General features: G+C 39.3%; 2 protein-coding genes across 5 annotated transcripts; both read left to right on the forward strand.

Annotated features, from left to right (window-relative positions):
* Positions 1-1,093: 1,093 nt before the first annotated feature.
* On the forward strand, positions 1,094-4,904 carry LOC127754041 (probable WRKY transcription factor 56). The gene is made up of 2 exons (XM_052279493.1): positions 1,094-1,799; positions 4,175-4,904. Exons 1-2 carry the CDS (start codon positions 1,327-1,329, stop codon positions 4,431-4,433), a joined length of 732 nt encoding a protein of 243 aa, XP_052135453.1. The 5' UTR covers positions 1,094-1,326; the 3' UTR covers positions 4,434-4,904.
* Positions 4,905-10,436: 5,532 nt separating this feature from the next.
* LOC127753885 (uncharacterized) lies at positions 10,437-13,225 on the forward strand. 4 transcript variants are annotated; one of them, XR_008012719.1, is made up of 5 exons: positions 10,437-10,811; positions 11,351-11,390; positions 12,308-12,355; positions 12,648-12,749; positions 12,851-13,225. XR_008012719.1 is itself a non-coding variant. In XM_052279333.1 (4 exons), the coding sequence occupies exons 2-4, from the start codon at positions 12,310-12,312 to the stop codon at positions 13,129-13,131; spliced, it is 429 nt and encodes a 142-aa protein (XP_052135293.1). In that variant the 5' UTR covers positions 10,437-10,811; positions 12,308-12,309; the 3' UTR covers positions 13,132-13,225. The 4 variants fall into 4 exon arrangements, 1 of the variants encoding a protein (XP_052135293.1); XR_008012720.1 differs by lacking the exon at positions 12,308-12,355; XM_052279333.1 differs by lacking the exon at positions 11,351-11,390.
* Positions 13,226-17,045: the final 3,820 nt, after the last annotated feature.

Genomic DNA, 17,045 nt, shown 5'->3' on the forward strand with positions numbered 1-17,045 from the left:
AGGCGCTTATTAAAAATTTGATGCTTCTAAAGGTTAGGACATAATATAACTTTCGTTCACGAAATGGTCGCATGTTCTAGCTTACTGACAAAGCTAGTAGATATTCTCTTATCCGTAGCAAATTTCATCATGGTAACCATAGAAAATTGATGACATGCACATGTAAATATGTACTATAATAGCAGGTACAATAGCAGGCTATAAGCCCGCTATAAACATAATTTAAAGAGATAAATGAAGAGTGAGAAGAGCAGCAGGCTACAGATCTGTAGCCAGCTGCAGCACAGATTATAAGACGATATGACAGGTGAGACCAGGTATTATTTGTATAGTAAGCAACTATTGTATAAACTGGCTATTACATTGACTAATATATGATTTAGAGCTAGTAGTGGACTATACTATTAAATTTGCTCCAACCTTCTCGAACTTAATTTAATTGATGGGCCCTTTGAATGTGTCGCATTTATTCCCCACATGCATGCATTGGTTCTAATAAACTTTATTCTCTGCCGGCATCTTTTACAAAAGGAAATTCCATTCTAAACACTCTTATTACTACTCCATCTAGCTAGCTAGTGTTGCACATACATATATATGTGTATCCATATAATTAAATTCAACGGACACATGACCATGACCCTGATGACCAAGAAATAACTTGTTTTGATAACCGCTTTAATTAAATGCAGGGTAAAAATATGCACGGATCAACAATAATTATGTTCTTGCATGTAAAATAGGTAACTAATTAAATCATCTCCAAATTGAACCAATCCCAGAAAATTAATCGGTCAATGGGCATGCATACACTCGTGTGTCGACATGTTTCTAACTAGGGTATCCAAATCGTAGCAAGCATGCACGGACAAGCAAAGCTATTGGAGAGGAGCAAAATGCTACTTAAACATGTGACAGCCACTTATTACTGTTCCTTGTCAAAATCCAGCACAAATTTCCGTGCCGTTTACGACAACCACACACAGTAAACACACACATACCTAGCTAGCTAGCTCTCTCAAACCATCTCTCTCTTTCTTTCTGTGTCGACACGTATGATTTGTGTGGTAGTACATAGCACGCACGCACAGGAAGCCGCCCTTCAATCAATTTCGATGGTCAAAGTGAAAAAAAAAAGAAGAAAAGAAGAGGACAGAAAAGTATTAAGTAGAGGGTTTATTTAGCTTGCTTACTAATCCCTATATAACCCTGGTTGTAACTTGTGAAACTCTTTCAGTCTCTTCGAATTCTCAATCTCTCTCATCAGCTCGATCTATCCAACTGAGCTATTCTCGCTTATCGAGCTCGATCGATCACTTGGTCGAGATGGAGAACTTCCCGATACTCTTTGCGACGCAGCCGACGTCGTCTTCTACCTCCAGCTCCTACCACTTCATGAGCTCCTCTTCCGGCAGCCATGACCACCACCACCACCATGGACTACAGGCAGGCGGCAACGGCGGCGGCGGCGGCGGAAGCTTGAGCCATGGCTTGTTCATGGGGTCGTCGTCGTCGTCAATTAGGATGGAGGAGCTCTCCAACTCCAAGCAGGCCGACGACGCCGTCGTCGAAGGTGGTGCAACGAGGAGCCCACACGGCGGCGACGGAGACGGAGCTGCGGGCGACGACGGCGGCGATGCGCAGGCCGCCGCCGCCGCTGGAGGGAGGAAGAAGGGGGAGAAGAAGGAGCGGCGGCCGCGGTTCGCGTTCCAGACGCGCAGCCAGGTCGACATCCTCGATGACGGCTACCGGTGGAGGAAGTACGGCCAGAAGGCCGTCAAGAACAACAAATTCCCAAGGTTTGTTATTCATGTCATATACATCCATGGATTAATTCTCCATACAATGATCATTTTAGTTAATTATTATACCTCTTCTTCTTTCTTATCTTTCTCTTCTCTGATTGCATAAATCGATTGGATAGAGATCAGAGATCACAATTGATTGATCTTGAATTAACTATTAGGCAAGCTAATTAATTATAAGCTAGATTTCTTTTTCTTGATCGATCTTTGATGTTTGATTTTGGGATGTTTGCTGGGTATTATGATCTTTTTCGAGGATTGTTTTTTTTTATTGGTTTGGAGTGTATGTAATCCGATCCGATGCTTTTTTCACTAGGGGTTAAGAGAAAGTAGGTGAGATGGAGTCCCAATGAATCTTCCAAGCTCTGCTAGTGGTTTGCTTACATGTGATAATGACATATCTCATCCTCATCATCTAGATGAAAAAGACTAATAGTTTCACATGATTTTGGTGGGCATCGATCCATTCAATAAATAGAGAACCGATGGCGATCGACTTTGACCAGCAATAACTTGGATGACCATCCACCGTTGTTTCTATTATCTATTAATCCGTATGTGTATTATCCTAATTCAGTCACCATCTTTATATGCTCCCTAGAGAACAAAGTTAAACGTGTAAAGCTCACTGTGAGCTTCCAAGCTCGAAACGATGGGTTGGTCGTACGTAGTTTGCTCTGGTTTATGACCATAATTAGTTAGTTAATAGTCCTAGCATAAAATGTAACTACAAGTGCCTTACTAACACCTGAAAGAATATTAATTATTTCCTATATGATTTATAGAATACACAATTAATGAAATAGAATCTGCAAGGTTTATTTCCAAGAAAATTGCTTAATGTTTCTGCTCTTTAATTAACACGGGTAAGGCATTGGTCATTGGTCATTCTTGTGATTAAAATTGGTTGCCTAATTAAATATATTAGAGAAATCTTTATCATTCCAAGAAATTTGCCTTATCCTTTTTGTTGTAACACGAAAGGTTTTAATTCTGTGACACCCTTCTACCTTTTCTTCTCTTTTCTGAAAAATCTTGGAAACTCTGTCAAGTTGCACCAAAAACTGCAAAGACGTGCACAAATATACTCTTCCACATATAAAGAGCAGTGCTCTGCACTTTGACATCATTCTTTTCAGCAGCTATATTTGCTACCAATTTGTACTAGACACTTCCCAACAACTATTTTTTTTAACTTTTGACTGGCGGTGTATCATTTGTTAAATCTAAAAAATAATTGTGCTTCCTACAAAATGATTGTCCAACGAGAAAAAAAAAGGTTTATTTTAAAATGTTTTGCCTCTTATTTAAAATACTTAAATATTTTGAAAAATTTAACAGGCAAACAGGTAATAAACCTGTTTGAACACCTATCAACTATACACTAGTTATAAAATTTAGCTATCAATCTTGTGGGCCTAACGTAAATTAAATTATAATTCGATATTTATCTGGATCATGTTCAAGCTCAAAAGATTATTGAATACTAAATCATAAAAGCAATTATAATTTATTTAAATTAGAGAGTTATGAAAGGTTAGGTCCATGCACAGTTGCAAGACCAATTATCTGTCCGGATACCTAAAATAATATCCCGTTTATTTCATAATCAACCATTTTGTCATCACCATAATAGATTTGGTTAATAAACAATCACTGTAGTCTTGTAATTAGGAAAATTGCAGGTGCAAAATGTGAAAAAAAGGCAATTGAATTGACTCACTTACACTAAACCATCATAGTCATGATTATCCGACATATATATTTGTAGTTATCTAAAAAGGTTCCATCTAGCTGGCCTCCATCTCTCTTTAGGAAAGAAGTGCACTATATATACAAACAAATCAAGAAGTCAGTTAAACAAGATTCAATCGATGAAGATTGGAGAACTATATATATGGTTTGTAAACTTAGCTCATCTTTTTTTTTTTGAGAAACAAATCCTTCAAACTACAGCTGGAAATTAAATCCATGTGTAGACGTAATGCACAATAGTTAGTACATAGACGACCACAAATTAATAGCTTACAACATCTTATTAAATATGTATGTAAGATGAATATAACACCAACTGTGTGTGAAGTCGTGGCATGTATGAATTCATACACCAGGGTTCAATTCTGATGCATACTAATTTTACACACGCTCACGCATATGCGATTTTAATAGAACTTTAGTGGGACCAGGGATTTGGCACCGATCTCTATGTCCTTGAGCGCGTGCTAGAGGGCACACTAGCTAGGAATGTGTGGTATGCGTCTTCCGTGCAGTAATGAAAAAAAAATATTTGCTGTCTAATTGCTTTCTCGATGAATTTGTATTTCATCGGTGCACGAATCTAAAATTAATGAATGAATGCATGGGTGCAGGAGCTACTACCGGTGCACGCACCAAGGGTGCAACGTGAAGAAGCAGGTGCAGCGGCTGTCGCGGGACGAGACGGTGGTGGTGACGACGTACGAGGGCACACACACGCACCCCATTGAGAAATCCAACGACAATTTCGAGCACATCCTCACCCAGATGCACATCTACTCTGGCCTCACGCCTTCATCGGCTGCGCATGCCTCATCCTCCTCATCTCTCTTCCCTTCAGCTGCTGCTGCTGCTTCCCACATGTTCCAGTAGCTTTAGCAAATTTGATCATACACAACAAATTAGTTACACGTACATATATATATGATCAATGCCAATGCCACTGTACATATGCAGTGCATGCATGGATCGATGGATGTTAGCAGGAAAAATTAAGAGGCTATGTTAATTTGTACATTAAACTTAGATGAGGTGCAGTGTAAGAGAAAACTAGCTAGTGAATTAATAAGCATATGCATGATCGATCGAGATTCAGTGGCAAGCAAGATTCGGTCACGCATGCAGTTCTTTTTAATTGTTTTACTTTTTTTTGTCAACTGTAGGCCAGATGTATTAGTGATTGCACAACTTTTACAAAGAAATTTATTCAGAAAATCTTGCACATTTTGGTTCTACACATTACTCTCAAGTCTCAATTTGTGAGGTCTTTGCTATAAGATTCTGTAAAATTGCGGCCATATATATATTGCGCTGCTCGAACTGGGGTCTGCAGGCCGTCTGGGAGCTAGAGCTAGACTACGTATATGATCTCTCTCTGGTTTTTTTTTTTTTTTGAAAGACACCCTCTCCTATTTCTATTATCAAAATAGCAAATTTCATAGTTGTACATATGTGAGATCTGGAGACATTGGTTTCTTTTGTTTTACTTCCTTTATTATTTTTCTCAATTATGGGCCGAGATCGATATATTAATATTTCAAAGAAATTAATGCAAAATCATGTCTATATTTCTGCTGGAAGGTTATGAAACTTTGTATGCTCTTTTTTTTTTTTTTGGAGCTAGAGATCGATGAAAACCATCTCATGCTGTTTCTGTGATCAGAATAGCAGATTTCGTAGCTGCCACATGTGAGGTCTAGAGACACTGGTTTCACTAAAAAAAAAAAACCTCGTGTTAAATTAACTTGCACTGCGATCTTCCAACACAAGAAGAAAACATGTAAGCAACCTAAGTTTCCTGGGATTATGCAACACCCAGATATATCTTATCAACATATCACGCTCTCAAGTTGCCACGTATGACTCCTAAAAATGCTCCTATGAAATCACATGGCACTTTAATAAATCGGTGGTCCCACTATTTAAATCCATTGAATCTATTATGATTAAATAACTAATCTAACCACCCCCTAAATTAGGCAACATACGGCCCCCTCCTCCAGTACGTACATGCGCCTACTGTCCGATTCCATCTCCTATTTTCTAGCTAATCTCTCCCATTAATGCTTATAACTCCAAACTTATGTATTCAATTTCTAATTAATCTGTTTGAACTAATGTTTTATATAATCAAATATATTATTTTCTTCTACCCTATAGAGTCCAAGAGATGTAAGCTCCAACGCACCTCCTTAAATCGACCTCAGTGACTGATCAATTATAATAAATTAATTAGATACAGTAATCATTAGTAGTACTTCAGATATATGTGACAGGGCGATCGATCAGTCACGTCGCGTTGGAATTTCAGATATATATATATATGTGCAGTTGCAGGTTTCTGTTGTTCAATTATTAATGTTTGTTATTACCGTAATGTGGTTTTGTACCTCCAAATTGTTTCCACTAATTAGTATTTATATTAGGCCCTGTTTAGTTCCAAAATAAAAATTTTCAACTGTCATGTTTGGACACATGCATGGAGTACAAAATGTAGAAAAAACCAGTTGCACAGATTACATGTAAATTGCGAGACGAATCTTTTAAGCCTAATTGCGTCCAAGATTTGATAATGTGGTGCTACATTAAACATTTGCTAATGATGGATTAATTAGGCTTAATAAATTCGTCTCTCAGTTTCTTGGCGGAATCTGTAATTTGTTTTGTTATTAGACTATGTTTAATAGTGTGTCCGTATATCTGATGTGACACGCAGGGAAAAAAAATTGCCAACTAAACAATGCCTTATTATTATTATTATTATTATTATTATTATTATTATTATTATTATTATTATTATTATTATTATTATTATTATTATCGTCGAATAAATGAGGCACACCTTATATAAGTTAAGTATAGACTCTTAACGTCCCCACCCAATTTATCCTTTAATAAGCTATGATAATATATATGCAATTAAAAAAACACCTTACTTTTACTTTTGTTGGCATGTTTTCTAAAGAAAATAAGTCTACCTTCTTTTCAAATGATGAAAAATATTATAAATAATTGCTTATAGATATTACTTAAATATGATATAATATGACGCTAACAGGTTAGAAAATTATAAAAGCAATTAATGTAGACGAAAACAATTTAGGATGAATCGTGGCAGATATTCTTCGGTTAGTGCTTACTTTTATAAGTGTCTCAAACTTAGCGACGCATGACCGCGCAAATGCGCGGGCTATCTTCCTAGTTCATTAAATAACTAAACAGGCTTCAAATGAAAAGAGATTATGTGTATCTATAGCATCGATCCCTCTTCATTCTGTCCATATATATAGTGTCCCTGCTTGCATGATTTCTACATCCATGCATACTTGGTTCATCTAAATCTATATATTATGCATATATAGTTGCATATATACCATTCTTTTTATAAACCGCATTTTAGAAGTTATCACTGATTAAGTATTGTTCTAAATGTCAAATTAATTTCTATGACCGTAGGAGGTAATATCCAATCTTTGTGGTTTTTCCTAGCTTGAATGATATCTCTGATGAAGGCAAATGTCATATAGCTAGGATGTATATTGTTGTTCTACTGGCTTCACTGATACATCGAAATATCTTTCCAAAAGGGGGTGTTTAATTTCCAGCATGACCTTTATTTCTTGTAACAAAATTTTTAGAACAAGTGGTCAAATCTTGATATTCATCTGTCAGGAATGAAACTGAGAATCTCCTGTTTATAATTTGTTTCGACTACTATTTTCTTTTCTAAAAGAAAAATATTAGCATCTAGCTCCTGTAGCTAGAGGAATCTTAATTTCCAACATCCAAAGCCACTTTTGTATGAGTACTTTGTTGGTCTTATCTAAATCAAGGTTAGCCATCTCCCTTCTTTTGGCCTGCAAATTACATGCCACTTGACTAGGTTTGTACAAAAGTTTCATTCTTTTCCACTTTTAGGAATAGTGTCGAATTGAAATAAGCCATCATGTATAAAGAGGTATACTAGTTGACCAGGATTAATTGTACCTCCTCTTTATAAACCTCTTTAGAAATTGGTTCTGTATCACAATCGTTCACTGCATTTGTATCATTCAAGACTTCAAATACCCAAACCCAAGCAATTTATCTCACATCGATTGTCAAGGCTCATGGCAGTTCTCCGGTTTCATCCTCAATCGGTTTGGTTCTGTATCACAATCAGTCACTTCTTCTCCTAATCTCCTGGAGCTGCTCTAATCATGGGTGTTATCTAATATTTCCATCATGAGACAGGTATTTTGTTTTTCATCTCCATAGCTTTGTTTAGGTATCTAATGGTGCATGAAAATATTAACATTATATCATCCTCTGTTTTTTAAGCTTGCTTATCAGCTTAGTTATTAAAATACTATTTGTACAAGTGCTAACTACTAAATCTTTTATCTTAACATTTATTGATGAACAATCGCTAATATGGAAGTACTACCTGAGTATAGTCCAACAGAACGGCAGAAGATAGGAAGCATGGTTCACTGCTTCACCATTTTCCCTCTGCATTGAAGATTCTTTTTTCTAGAAAATTTGAGTGACTAATCTCTTCCTTTGCAACACACTCATATATTGAACCTAAATGTATAGCCGTATTATTTGATATACATGTATTGAGATTTCTCAATTAATATATACATTACAACTTAAATTCCAAATGGTGTTAACCTTCTTTTCTAACATGTTATTAGAATGCACATCCTTAAAAGGATAATAACTATTTAACACGCAAATGTTCTGCAGCATCGCGCGGGGTTTCATCTAGTTAATGAAGAAATTAAAGTACTCCCTTGCTGTCTTAGGATGTGATCATGTGAAGATTGGGAACCTTCCCCCTACAGAACGGAAAACAGAGCAGTTTAGTAGCGCATGATTCATTAAATATTAGCTATACAATTTGAAAAATTGATTAGTATGAATTTCTTAAAATATTTTACCTATATAATTTTTTTCATAAAAATGTACTGTTTAGCAGTTTGGGAAGCGTGCGCGTGGAAACGAGATAGTAGCAAACATATATAGGTAAATTAACTAATATATATATATATATATATATATATATATATATATATATATATATATATATATATAGAACTACTATATAGCACCCTAAGGTGCTACGTACTAAATAGCACCTGATACACCCACGCTCACTCCTCACTAGGTCTACGCAGTTAAAATTTAACTCACCGATGACCAATCTCGATCCCACCTCACCCCGTTACAAATTGACACGTTCAGTTAATTTTTCACTCATAATAATTTTTTTACTGTGGGGACATAGTTGATATAACACCCGCTCCTTCAATTCTTCCTACATTTCTGATCTGGGGATGACGGGTGTAGAGTGTAGGGCACGATGAGGGTGGTGGTGGCGGCGACTCGTGGGTGGAGGCAGCACCCTGGCGGCAGTGCACAGCCGGATCTGGCTCGTTTCGTGCGGCTCGGCGGTTGTTCACTCCCTCAACGGCGACATGCCGGGAGGAAGATGATGTCGCCATTGATCTCCCAGCCGGCTGGCGTGGAAGCGGTGACGGGTCACGGATGCCCTCCTCCCCAGCGGCACTGGTCAATCGGGCTGGGCAACGAGACTGGGAGAGGGCTACGGGTTCTTCCTTCCCTGGCACCGGTGGAAATATTCCCCCAAGCGCATCACCTCGACGGTGGACACAGGGGTGGAGGCGGCCCCAGGAGGCCGTTCCCGGCGACGAGCGGCGGCGTCAAGAGGACGGTTTTGCCTCGATCTACATCCTGGATCCACGCGCCCGTCGGTGCGAACTAGGTTCAAGGATGTTGGGGCCATGTATTCCGGCGTCGGGAAGCGCCGCAGCGGGTGCTGGCGTCGATTGTGAGTAGGCGGCTCCGCGTGCGGCTTTGTTTTTTGGGTAGTGACCGTCCGGCGGGGCCATCGACAATCGATCTGCCCTGCCTCCGACCGCCATTGGATGATGCACCCTAGAAGCTTGGGAGGGACCATGTCGTTCAGGAGGATGAAGGGCAACGACGCCCCCCTTATCCTTCCCGCACACCTCGTGCTGCCTGACACATCCTCCACGCCGTCGGCGGTGCTCCCGTTGCCGGCCCCGGATTGACTTGTTGTGGTCCTCTTCGTTGGTTGTTGTTTCTTTCTCCATGGATGCCGTCGGTTGAGGCTGCTCCGTCTCTGCATCCTTTGTGCTTGTCAAGATGGTGGGGAAGCAGATCTTTGGGCCTCACGTTGGGGAGCAGAAAAATTGGATTTGATCTGGGCGGGCAGGGATGAGGATGCATCGAGCTCGTCGCTAGCTGCAAATAGTTGATCCGGAGAAGAAAAGAGGACGACGTCTCCTCCAGGATCCAGGACCACCATGGCCTCTGCAGCTCTCTTGCTCTGCGCCTCTGACCGCCGGATCCTGTAATTCTGTTTTGACGACTAGCCATACCATACAGGTCATCTGACAAACATTGTCAGCAGGTGATCTGAATGTGTAGCTTCTGATAGTAACTAATAGTGCATTTCAGATAGTGATAGATATCTACATCAATCCTGCAGTGCCATGCGTAATTTTTCTCATGTTATTTTTATGGTGGTTTGTGTGTTCTTGTTGTGTTGCTGGCAGCGACATGTGTTCTTTGTTGTGTATACGTTACCTTGCTTTGTCCTCCTGAGTGTGAGAATGGTGTCGATTTGGATTGCCGTTCTAGTCCATGCCGTCAACAAAGACAAGCGGCCCTACAGCTTGTTCCATATGTACTATCTTTACTACTTTAAAATTCTGTAGTGGTGGTGGTGAAGCTAAACCTGGCAGACACGCGCCCTATAACCCGTTGGATCGGAACATCGGACGGTTATGATATATCACTTCGCACGCGTGCGATCCGCTTTTTCTGGCTTTCCTCCACCGCGAAACGATTTCCTTCCCAAAAACGCTCACGCTCCGCCGACGCCTCGCGCATCTTCCTCCGCCGCGCCTCCCACCTCCACCGCCGTCGCCCCCATCTTCGCCGCGACCCGCCGCGCCGTCCTCTTCGCCGCCGCACCTCCATCGCCGTCGCACCCATCGCCTCTTCGCCGCGCACCGCCGACGCGCCTCCACCGCCGTCGCCCCCATCGCCTCTTCGCCGCACACCGACTCGCCTCTACCGCCGGCGCCCCCATCTTCACCGCGCCCCGCCGCGCCTCCACCGCCGGCGCCCCCATCACCGCGCCGTCCTCTTAGCCGCGCCCCCTCCTCTTCGCCGTCCTCCTCTTCGCCGTGCCCCCACGCATCGCGCTCCACAAAGGTAAAAGTTAGGTTTATCTCAAGAAGAGAGCGGGGTTTATGTTATTGTAACGAGTCCAGTGGTAGATTTTGTGGGGTGGATGTTGATGGACTGAGGGAGTATATGTAGAATGGGGATTATGGACTCAAATTCCAAGCACTCAGGCAGTGCTAAGTGCTAACAACTTGTGATATACTATGCTGCAGCTGGATTTGTTCTGAGCCTGTAATTTGCACCAAATCAAACCATAGATTTCATCTATTTTGGCTGTCGAAATGATTGGTACAGACCATTACAACTTCTTTATGAATTCATTAAAAGTTTGCTACCATGCAAGAGACATACTTTGAATTATTTACAAGTTCGTAATGAGTTATGCTACCAAAATACAATGTCCTAGCTACTTTTATTTAAAACTATTTGGTTTCTGGTTTTTATTGTCTGGACCATCTGAATGTAAGAATTGCTCGTGTGATTTCTGTTGGTGGAGAGGAAGCGATGGGAGCTTCATCTGAATGAGCGTATCAATTCTTACTCCATTTTCTCTCTGACCTTTTCAGGTATAAGCCGGAGGTTGGTGATATCATTGTTGTTATTGAGGTACTGACATTTATGCTTTATGGCACCCTTTAGGGATAAAAACTTCATTTTGCTGGATATGGTTATTTAGTTAAAAGTTGCTAGAATTTCTTAGTATTTTGACAGTCCTGATAATATATGCATAAATTGGAGTAAGGTAGTTTTGGTAAATCTGGTTTAATATTATAGTCACATCTTCACAAAATCAGCTACTGTTATATTTAAAATCTTGATCAATTGGGTACACTGGGTTAAACATCATTCTGAAATATGAATCCTCCATGTTTTTTCTTTGCATCAAAATAATATTAGGTGTTGAATTACTTAAATATGCTTCAAGAGGCAATCATTTGCATGATGGACATGTAATAATTGGATGAAACTCTGCAGATTAATTTAGTACAGCAAACAATAGTGGAGATGCAAGAAAACTTGGGTAAACAATAGTTCAATTAGTTGAGGGGACCAAGATTATGATTGTATACAAAATTCGTGTTGACATTGTCTAAAAAGTTCACTCCTTGAATTCTATAAACATGGCTAAAATCAGTACTAACAATAACAAACTAAAAACAGGGGAAACAGCCAACAGACAGTCGCACTCTAACACTGTTTGATCTTCTATGATGCTCTGAACATCAGTAGTTGCAGCCAAGTTCCTCGACAACACAACTAATGGACAAAAAAAAGAATCTATGTATCGCAGGTAGTTTGCTGCCGATACATATAATGTTTGCTTAAATAAAAGACACATGATTTCTGTGGGATAACTTTGTATTTACTACAAAATAATTTTTGTGTCAGCCGCTTACCTTCACTTGATCAATTAAATTATTTGGAGCTATAGACAAATAGCCTAATCAAAATTCCCAATATCTACCTGTTTGATATGCCGGTTCCTTCATAATTTTTGATCTATCATCTCTATTTTTTTTTAGAAATGGATAACATTCTTGGGGGCTCCACACAATCATGTACAAAAACAGGTTAGTTTTGTGCATGTTATTGACTCGAATGATGAACTCGAGGGAGCTGGGGCCGGGGGCCTCTCTCAGCTTCACAAAAAAAGAAATAAATAAAAAAGGAAGAGAACCTCTCGTCCCTTATGTTACATAAAAATATCCTCATTTGATCCATTCTTTTATAAATTAATTGGTTTGTATGTAGTGTTTTTCTTAGCAGCAACCTAACACAAATACATTCATGTTCAAACCGGGAAAATGTGCTGTGCATATTAATTCTTTGCATGCTAATTTCACTCGTGTGTTCCTTTCTTAGGCCCTCTTGCTGATATAACAAATATAAGCGGTTCCGGTTTGACAAATAGACGGGGCAGGGGTGGAAACAAGTCGTTAAGTGCCAGTCCAACTTCTTCAAATGGTATGTTTACCATATTGCTTGTTTCCTATTTTAATTAAATCTCAATCTGTATCCACCAACACCAATGTGATGATTATATACTTGTGATGCTGGCCATGAAGTTGTGCATCCTATGGTGACGCCTAATAGTCATCCATATGCGGAAAACCGCGGTGCATCCTTCAATACACCCAACAATGTGCATATGTGCACAGGTTCGCATGAAGATGTTAGTGACCTTACTGTGGCTGAACTAAAAAGAAAGCGTGCTAGAGACCGCTACGCAGCATTGACCCTACAGCAAAAGGATGATAGGAACAAGAAGGCACGTGAAAGAAGGAAACTAAAGAAGGAGGAAACTCAAGCTTTATGTACATCTGTAATATGTATCTGTAAAAATTAAAATATGTCCTAAAAATTATGCGAAACAATCTTATATTTTCTCGCCATGTGAATAGCCCCACTTGGTGATATTTCAAATATAAGTGCTATTGATATAATGAAGTGCCACTTATTAAATACATGTGCAGGATGGTGACGAGCTAAGGAAACTTTTTTTGCTAAATCTACTGATGTACCAACAAAATGAGTGTGAAAGCAACATCCCTAACGGCGTACAAGATTTTCTAAAGTTTATAAAAAATGCACAACATTAGGGTAGTTATTTAACTATATGGAACAACATTAGGGTATTTATTTAACTATAATATGGAGTGATTTAATTTGAGGTGATCATCCATTAGAAATATCGTATCTGCTGGATGTTCTATATTTCTTGTTTGTGCTTTATTTATATGACATCATCAAATTTTTATAGATGTCTTCTATCTATGTTGCTTTTTATAATTTAGTAAACGCCATGAGATTGTTTCATTACGATGCCATATTTGTCTTTTCGATGCCAGATTTTATCCCCCGTGATCAACAAAATTCCCCATAGGAACGCACGGGCACCCTACTAGTTTCTTATATTTTTGGCAATGTCATATGATTCGATATAATATATTTTGTAGAAAGGTTACTGTTTGTTTATTATTCAGAGTAAAAATTTAACCCTGAACATTGTCTCAGTAAAATGGAGGTAGTAATTTATTTACTGACAGATATTTTTGTCAGTAAATAAATTACTACCTTCACTACCAGATTGCAAGGTCATACTTTCAATTGGTATATATAGATCATGTTGGCATATATAGATCATCGAGGGACTGGGATTGGGTGACATCGGGTAGACATGTCACAAGGTGACATAGGGTGAATCTAGGCCCTCCAAAATAAATCCAACAGCTGAGTTTCGTCCACATCATCACTAGTAAAAATTTTACTCGCAGATTTACTCAGGAGTAAAAAATTTACTAGGAGTAAAATTTTAGGAGTAAACGTTTTACAGGGAGTAAAATTTCAGGAGTAAACGTTTTACTGGGAGTAAAATTTTTACTCGTGATGACATGGACGAATCTCAGCCGTTGGATTTGTTTTGGAGGGCCGAGATTTACCCTGTCACCCTTGTGACATACCTAACCTATGTCACCCAATCTGAATCCATGTATTACTGTATCAGGATCACTACATTCACCTGATTCATCCCAGCGGAGTTAAAAAATTATTATGCCATGTCTTTTTTTTATGTCAATAAAAATCTTACTATGCCCAATGGGAACGATAAAGTGAAAATGTCTCAGTATTTTTTTTTACTCGATAAGTTTAGGGGAGACCCTAACCATGTCGAAATAATCGGTACAATACTTGACAAACATGTTGGATGTTGGATGGAGACTCTGATAGAGTGGACATAAAACATGGAGTAATTTCTTCACTTAACAAATCTACTGAAGACACAAATAAAGTGGAAACTACAGGAAATGAGAGATGGGAAGTTACGGTAGGTGGTAATTTTTACTCAGGTCTGATTGGGAATAAGAGTAATATTTTAACTCATGGATAATATTTTTTTTATGACCGTGTTTTTTTACATTCTCTAACCAGAAAGTAATTATTTTACTGGATACACACGAACGGAACGGAGTACCTGATCTCATAAGAGCAGGTATAATAAGTCCAGCTCTGCTGGCTAATAGCCAAGCCACGTCAAATAAGTCCTACGTGGATGAGGGAGATGAGATGAGAGAGAGACAAGCGAGCGATTGCACAAGCGCCGGCTGAGCACAAGCTCCTAGGTGAAGAAAGCAAATGGCTAGTTAACACGTGCCTGCCAAAAGATAATTTCTGTGTATGAGCCTATCAAATTAGAATTGTGGGTCCGGTAAAAGATAAAATAGCTTTTAGAGATAATATGAGGATATTACTACTATACGCACTACATGTATATGGTTAGCTATAAAGCAGAGCTGGACTTCTTTGGTGCCGACGATAAGCTTTCTCTATTAACCTTGCTCTAAGCACGTGTGCATGCGAAAGAGCATGGAGGAGCGGCAGAAAATCCAGAAACAGAAAGGAAGAGGAAAGAGAAACGGAAAAATAGGAGTAGATCGGAGATCGCTCACTGTGAGTAGAGCTACGGTGTTTCCTAGCGCGCTAAGCCTGTGTGTTGCGCTGTGTAGCGTGACTGTGGAATGCTTATAATTTGTTCGCAAAGTGAGTAGTATCTACTCTCTCCATCCTAAAATAACTCAATCTAGGTTGGCAGTACAGTAGATTCCTATCCAGATTTGTTGTCCTAGGATATATTCCATCCTATTTTGGGACGGGAGGGAGTATGTGGAACCAAACTAATGGCAAATTAACAAATGAGATGAGGAGAGAGGGAAGAAAAAGTATTATTTAGTCCTTCTTAAAGAAACTATATGTATTATTACTTAGGAAAAAAATTCTAATTACTCTTGAACTATTACGGTCAACTGAATTAATTACTCCACTCAATTAAAAAAAAAACAAGACATTCAACACTCTCAACCTTTTACACCGGACAAATAACCTCCCGATCACAATTTCAGACGGTTTTGGCTGGGCTGGCTGACGTAACATTGCAACGCACTACTAGAAATATTGTTTCTCTAGGCGGCAAAAACAGTTTTCGTAGGCGGGGAAAGGACCGTTGTTGGTATTTCTTAACGATATTTGGCGTAGAAATACTCCTGGTATATTATGGTTACAGAATTCATCCGCAATCGCACGGATATACCATTGTAGCATTTCACCCGAGAGTATTCCAAGAGTATCGTATTTGTTTAATCCCGTAGGAAGATTATAGTAGAGAAAACTGTACTAATAATTTATATGTTACTTGTAATAATCATAGTCTAAGCAGGGGTTAATATAATCCACAGGGTAGGATGACACACAAGCATAAGTCTACTCATTCTCATATTAAACTATCTAAGCTAAGTGGAAAGAAAATAGAAAAGAATCTATTCCTATACTTCTAGTATACAAATTATACATACATTCTAGTTATAAGATTAACTAGCTAATACCCTCTTTCCGATGCCCTCCTGGTACTTCGAGAAGCCATCCCTGACTGCCAAATTACTTACGACAGCCTGTCATGACCATACTATCGGGGCTAAATACAGAGGAGTACCCTCCCCAGGAAATTAACTTAGGACTATAACACGTGCGAGGAATACCCGTACTGAACTGTCACCATCAGCGGCCCACCTCTCTTCCACAGCATATAACCCCAAATAATGATACCCAATAATCTAGACACCACACCTAAACTACCAGATACTACTCTAATATCATCGTCATGACATAGAGTAATTGCATAAGCAAACACTATACCCGTACCTATGCATCTCCCAGATAAGCTAGCAGTATAATCAATATAACTTAAATATAAAGTAAAGTTAGCATTCATATACTCGGAAAATATTTCAATACCAGAATTGTATAAAGAAGAATATTCTAAATAAAGTACAAGTCTTACAAAAGAAGAAAGGAGAGCTACTAGAGCCATACCCGAACTCTTCCGAAGACTTCTAGACTCTGATTTCTATTCTATTCCTACTCCACTAGCTTGAAATACTAAACTAAGCTTGAGAGAATATGAGAGAACTTTGCTTGAAGTGTGTGGAGGAAGTGAGAAGAGGAGTTCCTTAAATAAGCTGCCAATGATGGTTGTGGTAGTTGGAATGGTCGAAATTGCCCTCCACGCCGTCCATCCAAAACCTGGATCCAACAGCATCCACGGTGGTTCGGCCGAACCCTGGGCTGGCCCAACCGGCCCAAGCTCTGGCAGGTGGCTCCCACTATTGCTCTTTTCCGTAGACTTGTGAATTTTGGCCCGATTCGTTGTGTCATTTCTGAGTTCTTGGCCCATTCATGCATAAGTATGATTCTTGACATCGTCCGATT

Source organism: Oryza glaberrima, chromosome 11 (assembly GCF_000147395.1).
Source record: "Oryza glaberrima chromosome 11, OglaRS2, whole genome shotgun sequence".
In the NCBI taxonomy this organism is placed as follows: Eukaryota; Viridiplantae; Streptophyta; class Magnoliopsida; order Poales; family Poaceae; genus Oryza; species Oryza glaberrima.

Excerpts from the sequence above, each read along its gene's own strand:
- LOC127753885 (XM_052279333.1), top strand. The coding sequence starts at position 12,310 with ATGGATAACATTCTTGGGGGCTCCACACAATCATGTACAAAAACAG. Across the intron at positions 12,356-12,647 it reads ACAATCATGTACAAAAACAG|GCCCTCTTGCTGATATAACA; the intron begins GTTAGTTTTGTG and ends TTCCTTTCTTAG. Across the intron at positions 12,750-12,850 it reads CAGTCCAACTTCTTCAAATG|TTGTGCATCCTATGGTGACG; the intron begins GTATGTTTACCA and ends CTGGCCATGAAG.
- LOC127754041 (XM_052279493.1), top strand. The coding sequence starts at position 1,327 with ATGGAGAACTTCCCGATACTCTTTGCGACGCAGCCGACGTCGTCTTCT. Across the intron at positions 1,800-4,174 it reads AAGAACAACAAATTCCCAAG|GAGCTACTACCGGTGCACGC; the intron begins GTTTGTTATTCA and ends GCATGGGTGCAG.